This window comes from Somniosus microcephalus, unplaced genomic scaffold, assembly GCF_052327205.1.
Source record: "Somniosus microcephalus isolate GS21.2 unplaced genomic scaffold, FLI_Smic_1.0 unresolved_chr7, whole genome shotgun sequence".
In the NCBI taxonomy this organism is placed as follows: Eukaryota; Metazoa; Chordata; class Chondrichthyes; order Squaliformes; family Somniosidae; genus Somniosus; species Somniosus microcephalus.
The window spans coordinates 5,333,504-5,346,130 of record NW_028225185.1 but is presented as its reverse complement, the minus strand read 5'-3'; the positions used below and the strand labels follow the sequence as shown (position 1 = coordinate 5,346,130).

Genomic DNA, 12,627 nt, shown 5'->3' with positions numbered 1-12,627 from the left:
GGAGGAGGTTACAGAGATGGGGAGGGGTGTAGGGGCTGGAGGAGGTCACAGAGATGGGGAGGGGCTGGAGGGGGTTACAGAGAAAGGGAGGGGTGTAGGGCTGGAGGGGGTTACAGAGATGGGGAGGGGTGTAGGGCTGGAGGAGGTTACAGAGATGGGGAGGGGTGTAGGGGCTGGAGGGGGTTACAGAGATGGGGAGGGGTGTAGGGGCTGGAGGAGGTTACAGAGATGGGGAGGGGGTGTAGGGGCTGGAGGAGGTTCCAGAGAAAGGGAGGGGTGTAGGGGCTGGAGGAGGTTACAGAGATGGGGAGGGGTGTCGGGCTGGAGGAGTTTACAGAGATAGGGAGGGGTGTAGGGGCTGGAGGAGGTTACAGAGATAGGGAGGGGTGTAGGGGCTGGAGGGGGTTACAGAGATAGGGAGGGGTGTAGGGCTGGAGGGGGTTACAGAGATAGGGAGAGGTGTAGGGGCTGGAGGGGGTTACAGAGATAGGGAGGGGTGTAGGGCTGGAGGGGGTTACAGAGATAGGGAGGGGTGTAGGGCTGGAGGGGGTTACAGAGATAGGGAGAGGTGTAGGGGCTGGAGGGGGTTACAGAGATAGGGAGGGGTGTAGGGGCTGGAGGGGGTTACAGAGATAGGGAGGGGTGTAGGGCTGGAGGGGGTTACAGAGATAGGGAGGGGTGTATGGGCTGGAGGAGGTTACAGAGATAGGGAGGGGTGTAGGGCTGGAGGGGGTTACAGAGATAGGGAGGGGTGTAGGGCTGGAGGGGGTTACAGAGATAGGGAGGGGTGTAGGGCTGGAGGGGGTTACAGAGATAGGGAGGGGTGTAGGGCTGGAGGAGGTTCCAGTGATAGGGAGGGGGGGCGAGGTGGCCCCGGAGGGATTTGAAAATGAGGATGCGAATTTTAAAATCGAGGCATTGCCGGACCTGGTGCCAATGTAGGTCAGCGAGCAACAGGAGGGGGTGATGGGTGAACGGGACTCGGCGAGAGTTAGGACACGGGGGCAGACGAGTTTCCTACGAGCTGAAGTTGGCGGAGGGCATTCGATGGGCGGCCGGCCAGGGGAATGTTGGAATAGTTGGAGGTGAGGAAAGGCAGGGGAGAGTCAGCCCTTTTCTGGGAGTTTGAAGAAGACGGCTGCATCAGGGGACCAAACAGAAAAATCCGCTCACCTACACATCCATCGCTGTCTGTCTCTCATACTCCCGCGACGGTCAGTCCCGCAGGCTCAGCTAGGGTCCCGGCAGTTTAAAAAGGCACCCGCTGCTCCCGACCGTCTACATGTAGATTGGCTCGAGTGAACTTCGCACAGCCTTGAGCCCTGGGATCGCTCCACCCCCCCTGGAGAGATGGACAGAGAGCGGTTTGAGCCCTGGGTGAATCAGCTGCAGTGCCTGTCTTTGGCCGTGTTTGTTTACTTCGATTGTTTACCCTCCTGCGCTGCCTAAAGGTCCCAGACAGTCCCCAGTCCTCAGCTGTGGCGGCACGGGCCTGTTCCAGTCGCAAATCAGCACTGTCGCCCCGTCCCGCCCCGCCGCCATTTAACCCGTTGCTGAACCGCGCAAACCACAACAGACCCAGGCTCCGGCCCCGCCCCAGGCCTCAGCCTGTGGGGAGCTGGCTGATCTCGGCCCAGTGTTGGGGGGAGGTGGGGTGTCGAAGGCTGCAGTTTTTGTCTGTGCCCTCGGGCTGGTGGGGGGGTTGAAGAATGAGCCGGGGTTCTTGCTCTTGATCACAATCCGACGAGACCCGATCACAAATGCTCGTGTGGAGATCGAGTGGGGGCGGAATTGGAGTCGGCGGAGGGAGAGAGAGGGAGCGAGAGAGAGACAGAGAGAGGGGGAGAGACAGAGAGAGGGGGAGAGACAGAGAGAGGGGGAGAGACAGAGAGAGGGGGAGAGACAGAGAGAGGGGGAGATGGGGGAATGAGAGAGATAGAGAAAGAGAGAACACAAAACAGACAAGGGGAAATAAGGGTGGAAAGAGCGAAAAATGGAGGAGCGAGACGGAGGGCGCGGCGGTGAGAGAGAGCGGAGATGGGACGGGGAAGTAGAGGGGGACAGAGCGCGAGAGGCTAAGTGGGCCCCGTCACACTGATCCTCTACCCCCACCACACGGCGGAAATCACTGGCTCCCGATAGCCCGGCGGCGGCGGCGGGAATCCCGCGCGGGACGGGCACGCTGCCTCGCGGTGAAGCTCCTCTGGTCGGGAGCGGCGGGGCTGGCGAGGAGTCCAGGCTGCGTGACCCCGAGTTGCCCTGTTTAAACGAGTCCGTAAACAGTGGATTCCTTTCAATTAGCCCAGCGCCACACATCTGGCAAGCAAAGTGTGTGCGCGACCTTTTAATTTGTTTCGAGTTTGTTCCCGGCTCTCACGGTGCTGCCAGTGTAAAGCTGGTTAGATAAATAACCTTTAAAGTGAGAATCAATGTTTGTTCTTGGGAAATGTTCTCCTCTGCCCCCCTCCACCCAGCATCACTACCAGCTCCGGGGGCCACCCACACTCCATCTCTCGAACATAACACAAGAACATCAGACAGTCGGAGCAGGAATTGGCCATTCGGCCCCTCGAGCCTGCTCCACCATTCAATGAGATCATGGCTGATCCAATCCTGTCCTCAACTCCACTTTCCCGCCCGCTCCCCATAACCCCCGACTCCCTTATCATTCAAAAATCTGTCTGTCTCCACCTTGAATATATTCAAATTCCTCCTCATTTCCGATTTAAAAGAGTGCCCCCTTATCCTGAAACTATGCCCCCTCGTTCTAGATTCCCCCACGAGGGGAAACATCCTCTCTGCATCTACCCTGTCGAGCCCCTTCAGAGTCTTCCATGTTTCAATAAGATCCCCTCTCATTCTTCTAAACTCCAATGAGTATAGGCCCAACCTGCTCAACCTTTCCTCATAAGACAACCCCTTCATCTCCGGAATCAACCCCGTGAACCTTCTCTGAACTGCCTCCAATGCAAGTATATCCTTCCTTAAATAAGGAGACTAAAACTGTACGCAGTACTCCAGGTGTGGTCTCATCAACGCCCTGTACAGTTGTAGCAGGACTTCCCTGCTTTTATACTCCATCACCAGGCTAATACCTGGGATGGCAGGAATGAAGTATGAGGAGAGATTGTGTCGATTGGGCTTATACTCGCTGGAGTTTAGAAGATTGAGAGGGGATCTCATCGAAACCTATAAAATTCTGTCACGCCTGGACAGACTAGGTGCAGGAAGGATGTTCCCGATGGCCGGGGAGTCCAGAACCAGGGGTCACAGTCTAAGGATAAGGGGTAAGCCATTTAGGACAGAGATGAGGAGGAATTTCTTCACCCAGAGAGTGGTGAACCTGTGGAATTCTCTACCACAGAAGGCAGTGGAGGCCAATTCATTAAATATATTCAAGAAGGAGTTGGATATATTTCTTAAGGCTAAAGGGATCAAGGGATATGGGGAGAAAGCAGGGACAGGGTACTGAGTTTGGATGATCAGCCATGATCTCATTGAATGGCGGAGCAGGCTCGAGGGGCCGAATGGCCGACTCCTGCTCCTATCTTCTATTCCCTTTGCAATAAAGGCCAACATTCCATTAGCCTTCCTAATTACTTGCTGTACTTGTAGAAGGCTGAGGGGTGACCTGATCGAGGTCTTTAAGATTATGAAAGGGTTCGATAGGGTAGACGTAGAGAAGATGTTTCCACTTGTGGGGGAGACCAGGACTAGGGGCCGTCAATAGAAGAGAGTCACTAATAAATCCAATGGGGAATTCAGGAGAAACTTCTTTACCCAGAGAGTGGTGAGAATGTGGAACTCGCTACCACAGGGAGTGGTTGAGGTGAATAGTGTCGATGCATTTAAGGGGAAGCTGGATAAACACATGAGGGAGAAAGGAATAGAAGGATATGGTGATGGGGTGAGATGAAGAGGGGTGGGAGGAGGCTGGTGTTGATGGGGTGAGATGAAGAGGGGTGGGAGGAGGCTGGTGTTGACGGGGTGAGATGAAGAGGGGTGGGAGGAGGCTGGTGTTGACGGGGTGAGATGAAGAGGGGTGGGAGGAGGCTGGTGTTGATGGGGTGAGATGAAGAGGGGTGGGAGGAGGCTGGTGTTGATGGGGTGAGATGAAGAGGGGTGGGAGGAGGCTGGTGTTGACGGGGTGAGATGAAGAGGGGTGGGAGGAGGCTGGTGTTGATGGGGTGAGATGAAGAGGGGTGGGAGGAGGCTGGTGTTGATGGGGTGAGATGAAGAGGGGTGGGAGGAGGCTGGTGTTGATGGGGTGAGATGAAGAGGGGTGGGAGGAGGCTGGTGTTGATGGGGTGAGATGAAGAGGGGTGGGAGGAGGCTGGTGTTGATGGGGTGAGATGAAGAGGGGTGGGAGGAGGCTGGTGTTGATGGGGTGAGATGAAGAGGGGTGGGAGGAGGCTGGTGTTGATGGGGTGAGATGAAGAGGGGTGGGAGGGGGCTGGTGTGGATGGGGTGAGATGAAGAGGGGTGGGAGGGGGCTGGTGTTGATGGGGTGAGATGAAGAGGGGTGGGAGGAGGCTGGTGTTGATGGGGTGAGATGAAGAGGGGTGGGAGGGGGCTGGTGTTGATGGGGTGAGATGAAGAGGGGTGGGAGGAGGCTGGTGTTGATGGGGTGAGATGAAGAGGGGTGGGAGGAGGCTGGTGTTGATGGGGTGAGATGAAGAGGGGTGGGAGGAGGCTGGTGTGGAGCAGAAACACCGGCACGGAGCAGGTGGGCCGAATGGCCTGTTTCTGTGCCTTACATTCGATGTAATTCTGCTGATCTGAACCGGGGCGGTGGTTGTGTTGCTACTATTATCCTCAGTGCCCTTGGGGAGGTGCGGGGGCAAAAATCAGCCAGGTTTCCTGCTCCGGATCACTGTCCAGTGACCCCCCACCCCACCCTGCCCCGCTGCAAAGTGGCTGTGCCTGGACCAGCTGAGGGCAAGATCTGGCTCGACGGTGACGCTTCCTGCAGTCGAATAGCCATCCACCCCAGCCCCCAACACTCATTATCTAAGAACGGCCACAGTCAGCCGAGGGACCTGGGGAACAGGAGGAGGCCATTCAGCCCCCCACCACCCCCGCGCGCCTGTTCCGCCAGTCGGTCAGATCAGGGCTGATTCTGTGCCTCAGCTTTATCTTACCCACCTTGGCTCCAGGTCTCGACACCCCCCCTCACCGAACAAAAAAAATCGAGCTCAATCCTGAAAGCTCCAAATGACCCTCAGCATCCACAGACACAGAGATGGACACTGGCACTCAGTCACCCCATGGCAACCAACCTAGCAACCGGCCTAAGATGGCCGCTGGCAAGTAGATGCCTGCCATTGGGTGGGGCGGGAGAGCTCTCGCTTGTATCCCAGTGAGAGTGTCTGTGAAAAAGGCAAATTACCGCACAGAATGACATAGAATTTACAGCACAGAATGAGGCCATTCGGCCCAACCAGCCCTTAAAAGGAAAGGCTCGCGTTTCTCCAGCGCCTTTCACCCCTCAGGACGTCCCAAAGCGCTTTACAGCCAATGATGTACTTTTTGAAGTGTGGTCACTGTTGTAATGTAGGAAACGCCAATTTGCGCACAGCAAGCTCCCACAAACAGCAATGGGATAATGACCCAGATCATCTGTTTTTAGTGATGTTGGATGGGGGATAAATATTGGCCCCCAGGACACCGGGGAGAACTCCCCCCTGCTCTTCTTCGAAATAGTGGCCGTGGGATCTTTTACATCCACCTGAGGGGGCAGACGGGGCCTCGGTTTAACGTCACATCTGAAAGACAGCACCTCCAACAGTGCGGCGCTCCCTCAGTACTGCCCCTCCGACAGTGCGGCGCTCCCTCAGTACTGTCCCTCCGACAGTGCGGCGCTCCCTCAGTACTGTCCCTCCGACAGTGCGGCGCTCCCTTAGTACTGCCCCTCCGACAGTGCGGCGCTCCCTCAGTACTGCCCCTCCGACAGTGCGCCGCTCCCTCAGTACTGCCACTCCGGCAGTCCCTCAGTACTGTCCCTCCGACAGTGCGGCGCTCCCTCAGTACTGCCCCTCCAACAGTGCGGCGCTCCCTCAGTACTGCCCCTCCGACAGTGCGGCGCTCCCTCAGTACTGCCACTCCGACAGTCCCTCAGTACTGTCCCTCCGACAGTGCGGCGCTCCCTTAGTACTGCCCCTCCGACAGTGCGGCGCTCCCTCAGTACTGCCCCTCCGACAGTGCGGCGCTCCCTCAGTACCACCCCTCCGACAGTGCGGCGCTCCCTCAGTACTGCCCCTCCGACAGTGCGGCGCTCCCTCAGTACTGTCCCTCCGACAGTGCGGCGCTCCCTCAGTACTGCCCCTCCGACAGTGCGGCGCTCCCTCAGTACCGCCCCTCAATGCTGGTAATCGGGAACAGGAAAGCGCTGGGAGGGCTCAGCAGGTTCAGGCAGTGTCTGCGGTGCCTGAACCAAGAGTCTCGGGGTCTGTAACCCCTCCGTCAGCACAGAAACTGCCGAGGGCCTTCAGGAGAGGACCTCAGAAAGTTGGGAGCAAACTGGCCAGCAGAGGAAAGCGGACATTCCCAAATTTTGAGATCGCAATCCTTAGAAGAAAACAAGCAAAAGAAATGGCCCGGAGAGGGAGGCAATATTATGGTTCGCTTATCAAAGTAAAACCGCACAGTTTCTACAACAAACGAGCATGAACTACACAAATAGATGTCCCTTGTGGCAGTGCCATCGCTGGAATAAGTACCTCCCGCTTGCCAGCCTAACCAAAGCCCACTCCCAACTTCCGTGACCCATCCCTTGTAGAGTTATTTCTACGAGCCCGATTGCCAGAAAAGTTGACAACCTCCAGATTTCCCACCCCGTTTCTTCCCTCTTTCATATTTTTTCAGTGGGAGGGGGGGGGGGGTGGAATTCTCCCCATATGCTGTTTTTTAAAAAATAATTTGCCCCCTCCCTCTCTCCCGAGATTTTTTTTTCATCTCATTCCAATCTGTCTGTAATTATGGGATGAGGTTTTCATTTTGCCTCCTCCTCTTAAGTTGGGTCCTTAGATGAATCCCTTTAATTTCAGATATTGACTGGCCAGCGATCCCACCCCCGCTGTGCCTTTTTTTGTTAAACTTCAGATTTCCGACGTTTTTGACTGCAACAAACTTGATCGGGTCGGTCAGGCACGTGGAACGGCAGTGAGACGCAGGGATGCTCACCCCGCTCACACACAGGCAACTCATCCATGCCCGGTGTTTATGTTCCTCACCAGCCTCCTCCGCCTGCCGTCCCCTCTTCATCTCACCCCATCCCGCTATTCCTTTCTCCCCTCATGTGTTTACCTGGCTCATCCGCTGCCGAAACCCTCAACCCTTTGTTACCCCTAGACCTGACTATTCCAACACACTCCTGGGCCAACGTCCCACGTTCTACCCGGCGTAAACCTCAACTCATCCAAAACTCTTGCTGCCCCGCCCCCGCCCGTGTCCTAACTCGCACCAAGTCGAGGGGGGGGGCCTGATTGAGGTGTACAAAATTATGAGGGTCATAGATAGGGTAGATAGAAAGGAACTTTTCCCCCTAGTAGAGGGGGCAATAACCAGGGGGCACAGCTTCAAGGTAAGGGACAGGAGGTTTAGAGCAGATTTGAGGAAAAGCTTTTTCACCCAGAGGGTGGTTGGAGTCTGGAACTCACTGCCTGAAAGGGTGGTAGAGGCAGGAACCCTCACAACATTCAAGAAGCATTTAGATGAGCACTTGAAACGCCATAGCATACAAGGCTACGGACCAAGTGCTGGAAAATGGGATTAGAATAGACGGGGCTTGATGGCCGGCGCGGACACGACGGGCCGAAGGGCCTCTATCCGTGCTGTATAACTCTGTGGCCTAGAAATTCAGTGGGCTGCGCCACCCGTTAGCGCCTTAAGAGGGCGCTAAGTGGGTCGCAAGCCACTGGCCACGCCTCCCGCTAAATTCCGCAGGACGCTAGTGGTGGCGCTAATCGTTAGCGCTGCGCCACTGCCGATGACGTCATCGGTGTGCGCAGCGCCCCGCTGACGCCCCGGCTGCGATATTCGGCAGCACCCCGATTTACCGCCGGACGCTATGCCCGACCGGTTCAGGGGGGCCTACCTGCGGCCGGGGAGGCGCAAATTAAAAGCGAGGTGCGGGGCGGCCATTTCTGTTGTTGGCCGCCTGCCAGCACCTGCCTGCGCTCCCATCCCCGGCCTCCTGAACCCCCCCCCCCCACCCAGCGGAGTGCCGGCTGCGCTCCAAGAGTCCGGCACTTCTCCTCAGTGCCGGGCTCTTTTGCCTGCACTCCCGATCCTCGGGGGCCCAGCTGGGCCCCAGATCGCGCTGCACAAGGCCCCTCCCCTTTAAGAAGGGGCGGAAGGCCTGCAATACCGCAGCGCGACGTGCCGCAGCGTGTGGCACCGCAGCACGTTGCGCCACGATATTCACTCGCAGCGCCCCAAGAGGGATGCGGGGCGCCTCCAGTAGCGCCGCGCTTCCCTTTGGGGCACAAATGACCAATTTCCGGTGCGGGGGCGCGAATGTTTCCGGGGCACTACCTTTAGCGCCCTGGCGAGGCTGGCGCCCCAAATGGGGCTATACTCAATTTCTCCCCCAATGACTAAGTCCCATTCACCCATCTCCCCTGTGCTCACTGACCTACATTGGCTCCCGGCTAAGCAGCGCCTCGATTTCAAAATTCTCATCCTTGTTTTCAAATCCCTCCATGACCTCCTCGCTCCCCTCCCGATCTCTGTAACCTCCTCCAACCCCACAACCCTCCGAGATCTCGGCGCTCCTCCAGTTCTGGCCTCTTGAGCCTCCCTGATTTCCATCGCTCCACCATTGGCGGCCGTGCCTTCAGCCGCCTGGGCCCCGAGCTCTGGAATTCCCTCCCTAAACCTCTCCGCCTCGCTCTCTCCTCCTTTAAGACGCTCCTTAAAACCGACCTCTTTGACCAAGCTTTTGGTCACCTGTCCTAATATCTCCTTATGTGGCTCGGTGTAAATTTTGTCTGATTTACGCTCCTGTGAAGCACCCTGGGACGTTTTACTACGTTAAAGGCGCTATGTAGATGCAAGTTGTTGGATTTATTAGTGACGATCTTCTATTGACGGCCCCTAGTTCTGGTCTCCCCCACAAGTGGAATCATCTTCTCCACGTCTACCCCATCTACAATGGCAGTCAGTGTTCTCGCTCAGGCCAACATCCCCAGCATCGAAGCTTTGACCGCGCTCGATCAGCTCCGACGGACGGGCCACATCGTCCGCATGCCCGATACGAGACTCCCAAAACAAGCGCTCTACTCGGATCTCCGACACGGCAAGAGAGCCCCAGGTGGGCAGAGGAAACGCTTCAAGGACACCCTCAAAGCCTCCTTGAAAAAAGTGCAACATCCCCACCACCGACACCTGGGAATCCCTGGCCCAAGACCGCACAAAGTGGAGGAGAAGCATCCGGGATAGGCGCCGAATGCCTCGAGTCTCTTCGCCGGGAGCAAGCGGGAAGCCAAGCGCAAACAGCGGAAGGAGCGCACGTCAACCCAAGCACCCCACCCACCCACCCGTTCAACCGCCGTCTGCCCCACCTGTGACAGAGACTGCAGGTCCCGCGTTAGACTCATCAGTTCAGCTGAGAACTCATTTTTAGTGTGGAGGCAAGTCATCCTCAGTTCCGAGGGACTGCCCAAGAAGAGACCACCTTCTTAGGGTAACTGGCACAATGGGAAGTTAGAATGGGGGTCTCAAAGTGCATCACTCAGGCAGGGTGTGTACCGGGCGTCAGAATCGAACCCACCCAGTTGGACTAGGTTGCAAATCCACCCCCCCCCCCACCCACCCTCACACTCCCAACATTTCACTCAGAGTAATGTTTGTCCCTCTCCCACCCCTCTTGATACACCACTTCCCATTCTGGTCCTCTGCTCCCTTCCTCATTCACCGGGCCATGATATCTCGGGTCCAACAACACCAATCACTGTCTCATCGCTGAGAATTTCTTTGAGGGAACTGGAGGTTCTCCGAAAAGTCCGCCGTAACTCCGGCGCAAACCCCCCCTTTACGCCTCTTATCTGGACTTTCTGCCCCTCTCCCGTCGATGTTACACCCGCCCATCGGGAGAAAACCCCCATTCCCAGGAAATTCCCAGCGCAAACACCTCAATGTTTGGGAGGGAAGGTTCGCCAGACTGATCCCTGGGACGGCAGGGCTGTCGTATGAGGAGAGATTGGGTCGACTAGGCCTGTATTCACTAGAGTTTAGAAGAATGAGAGGATCTCATTGAAAGGTATAAAATTCTGACAGGGCTAGACAGACTGGATGCAGGGAGGATGTTTCCCCTGGCTGGGGGGTGGTCTAGAACGAGGGGTCACAGTCTCAGGGTACGGGGTAGGACATTTAGGACTGAGACGAGGAGAAATGTCTTCACTCAGAGGGTGGTGAATCTTTGGAATTCTCTACCACAGAAGGCTGTGGAGGCCAAGTCACTGAATATATTGAAGAAGGAGCTCGATAGATTTCTAGACACAAAAGGCATCAAGGGGTATGGGGAGAGAGCGGGAATATGGTATTGAGATAGAGGATCAGCCATGATCATATTGAATGGTGGAGCAGGCTCGAAGGGCCGAATGGCCGACTCCTGCTACTATGTCTCTATGTTTCCCCCTCACCCACCCCCTCTCTGGAAACTCTCTAATCTTCTCTCACAGTTCATCCCTTTCACATTGTTGCTCCTCTCTAAGCCCACTCCAACCCGCGGTCCCGACTCTGTTCCAAGTGCACACAACACACACACACACAGTTGTTTTTTTTACCCATTTCTGATTCCTCACCCCTTTGAATTTGAACTTTTTAAAATATTGTTTAAAATCCCTGAGCCCCTCACTCCTGCCCCCCCCCCCTCGTCAAGAGAGTTCTCAAAAACACATCACACACACTCACTCAGATAGTCAAAGAGACCGATTAAAATCTGGAGAAGTTAGCAAAACTTTGGGATAAGTTAGCAAAACTTTGGGGCAAGTTAGCAAAACTTTGGAACAAGTTAGCAAAACTTTGGGGCAAGTTAGCAAAACTTTGGAACAAGTTAGCAAAACTTTGGGGCAAGTTAGCCAAAACTTTGGGGCAAGTTAACAAACTTAGCTCAGTTTTCTCCCGCCCAGTACTGAAACTTGAGCGATCTAAACACATCGGAGATGAGATTTTACACAGCTTCTAACTTATTTCAGTATTCCAGCAGGCGAGTAAAGCTCTCAGCATGTTTCCCTTCAGAAGTCTGGTCTGAAATCTCCGTCCCACGTCAACCCCCTCACCCCCCTCTCTCACATATACACAGAGACTCCTCGTTTCTTTAAAATAAAATCTTGCATTGAATTCTCTTACCGCTTTGCCCAAAGTCGCTCTCTCACTCTCAGCCTCGCAACCTCCCGACTTTCTGTATCAGAATGAGCCCGCTTTAACCCCGTGTGTCCCGGCACAGCCTGGTCCGGGTTTAACTGTGTGTGTCCCGAGACCGCCGACCTCCCCAATCCCGACTTCACTCTGCTCGGGTCTGGCTTCAGGGTTTAGCCCTCTCAGCCTGACCCGGGTTTAGCCCCGTCTTGTCCTGGCTCAGCCTGACCCGGGTTTAGCCCCGTCTTGTCCTGGCTCAGTCTGACCCGGGTTTAGCCCCGTCTTGTCCTGGCTCAGCCTGACCCGGGTTTAGCCCCGTCTTGTCCTGGCTCAGTGTGACCCGGGTTTAGCCCCGTCTTGTCCTGGCTCAGCCTGACCCGGGTTTAGCCCCGTCTTGTCCTGGCTCAGTGTGACCCGGGTTTAGCCCCGTCTTGTCCTGGCTCAGCCTGACCCGGGTTTAGCCCCGTCTTGTCCTGGCTCAGCCTGGCCCGGGTTTAGCCCCGTCTTGTCCTGGCTCAGTCTGACCCGGGTTTAGCCCCGTCTTGTCCTGGCTCAGCCTGACCCGGGTTTAGCCCCGTCTTGTCCTGGCTCAGCCTGACCCGGGTTTAGCCCCGTCTTGTCCTGGCTCAGTCTGACCCGGGTTTAGTCCTGGCTCAGCCTGACCCGGGTTTAGCCCCGTCTGTCCTGGCTCAGTCTGACCTGGATTTAGCCCTGTCTTGTCCTGGTTCAGTCTGACCCTAGTTTAGCCCTGTCTGTCCTGGCTCAGTCTGGCCCGGGTTTAGCCCTGTCTGTCCTGGCTCAGTCTGACCCTAGTTTAGCCCTGTCTGTCCTGGCTCAGTCTGACCCTAGTTTAGCCCTGGCTGTCCTGGCTCAGCCTGACCCGGGTTTAGCCCCGTCTGTCCTGGCTCAGTCTGACCCGGGTTTAGCCCCGTCTGTCCTGGCTCAGCCTGACCCGGGTTTAGCCCCGTCTGTCCTGGCTCAGCCTGACCCGAGTTTAGCCCCGTCTGTCCTGGCTCAGTCTGACCCGGGTTTAGCCCCGACTGTCCTGGCTCAGTCTGACCCGGGTTTAGCCCCGACTGTCCTGGCTCAGTCTGACCTGGGTTTGGCTCAGTCTGGCCTGGATTTAGCCCTGTCTTGTCCTGGCTCAGTCTGGCCCGGTTTTATCCCTGTCTGTCCTGGTTCAGTCTGACCCTAGTTTAGCCCTGTCTGTCCTGGCTCAGTCTGGCCCGGGTTTAGCCCTGTCTGTCCTGGCTCAGTCTGACCCTA

The 12,627-nt window shown here is 56.3% G+C and overlaps 1 protein-coding gene across 1 annotated transcript in view; it reads right to left on the bottom strand.

The window, feature by feature from the left end:
* The window catches only part of LOC147086423 (uncharacterized), an 83,221-nt gene extending 71,721 nt beyond the window's left edge, over positions 1-11,500 (bottom strand). Inside the window, exons 1-2 of the mRNA XM_085978246.1 lie at positions 11,353-11,500; positions 1,174-1,342 (exon numbers count right to left, since the gene is read on the bottom strand). Of these exons, the coding sequence (XP_085834372.1) occupies positions 1,174-1,202 (29 nt within the window). The 5' untranslated portion in view covers positions 1,203-1,342; positions 11,353-11,500. The remainder of the gene's footprint in view (positions 1-1,173; positions 1,343-11,352) is intronic.
* Between the last annotated feature and the right edge of the window lie 1,127 nt (positions 11,501-12,627).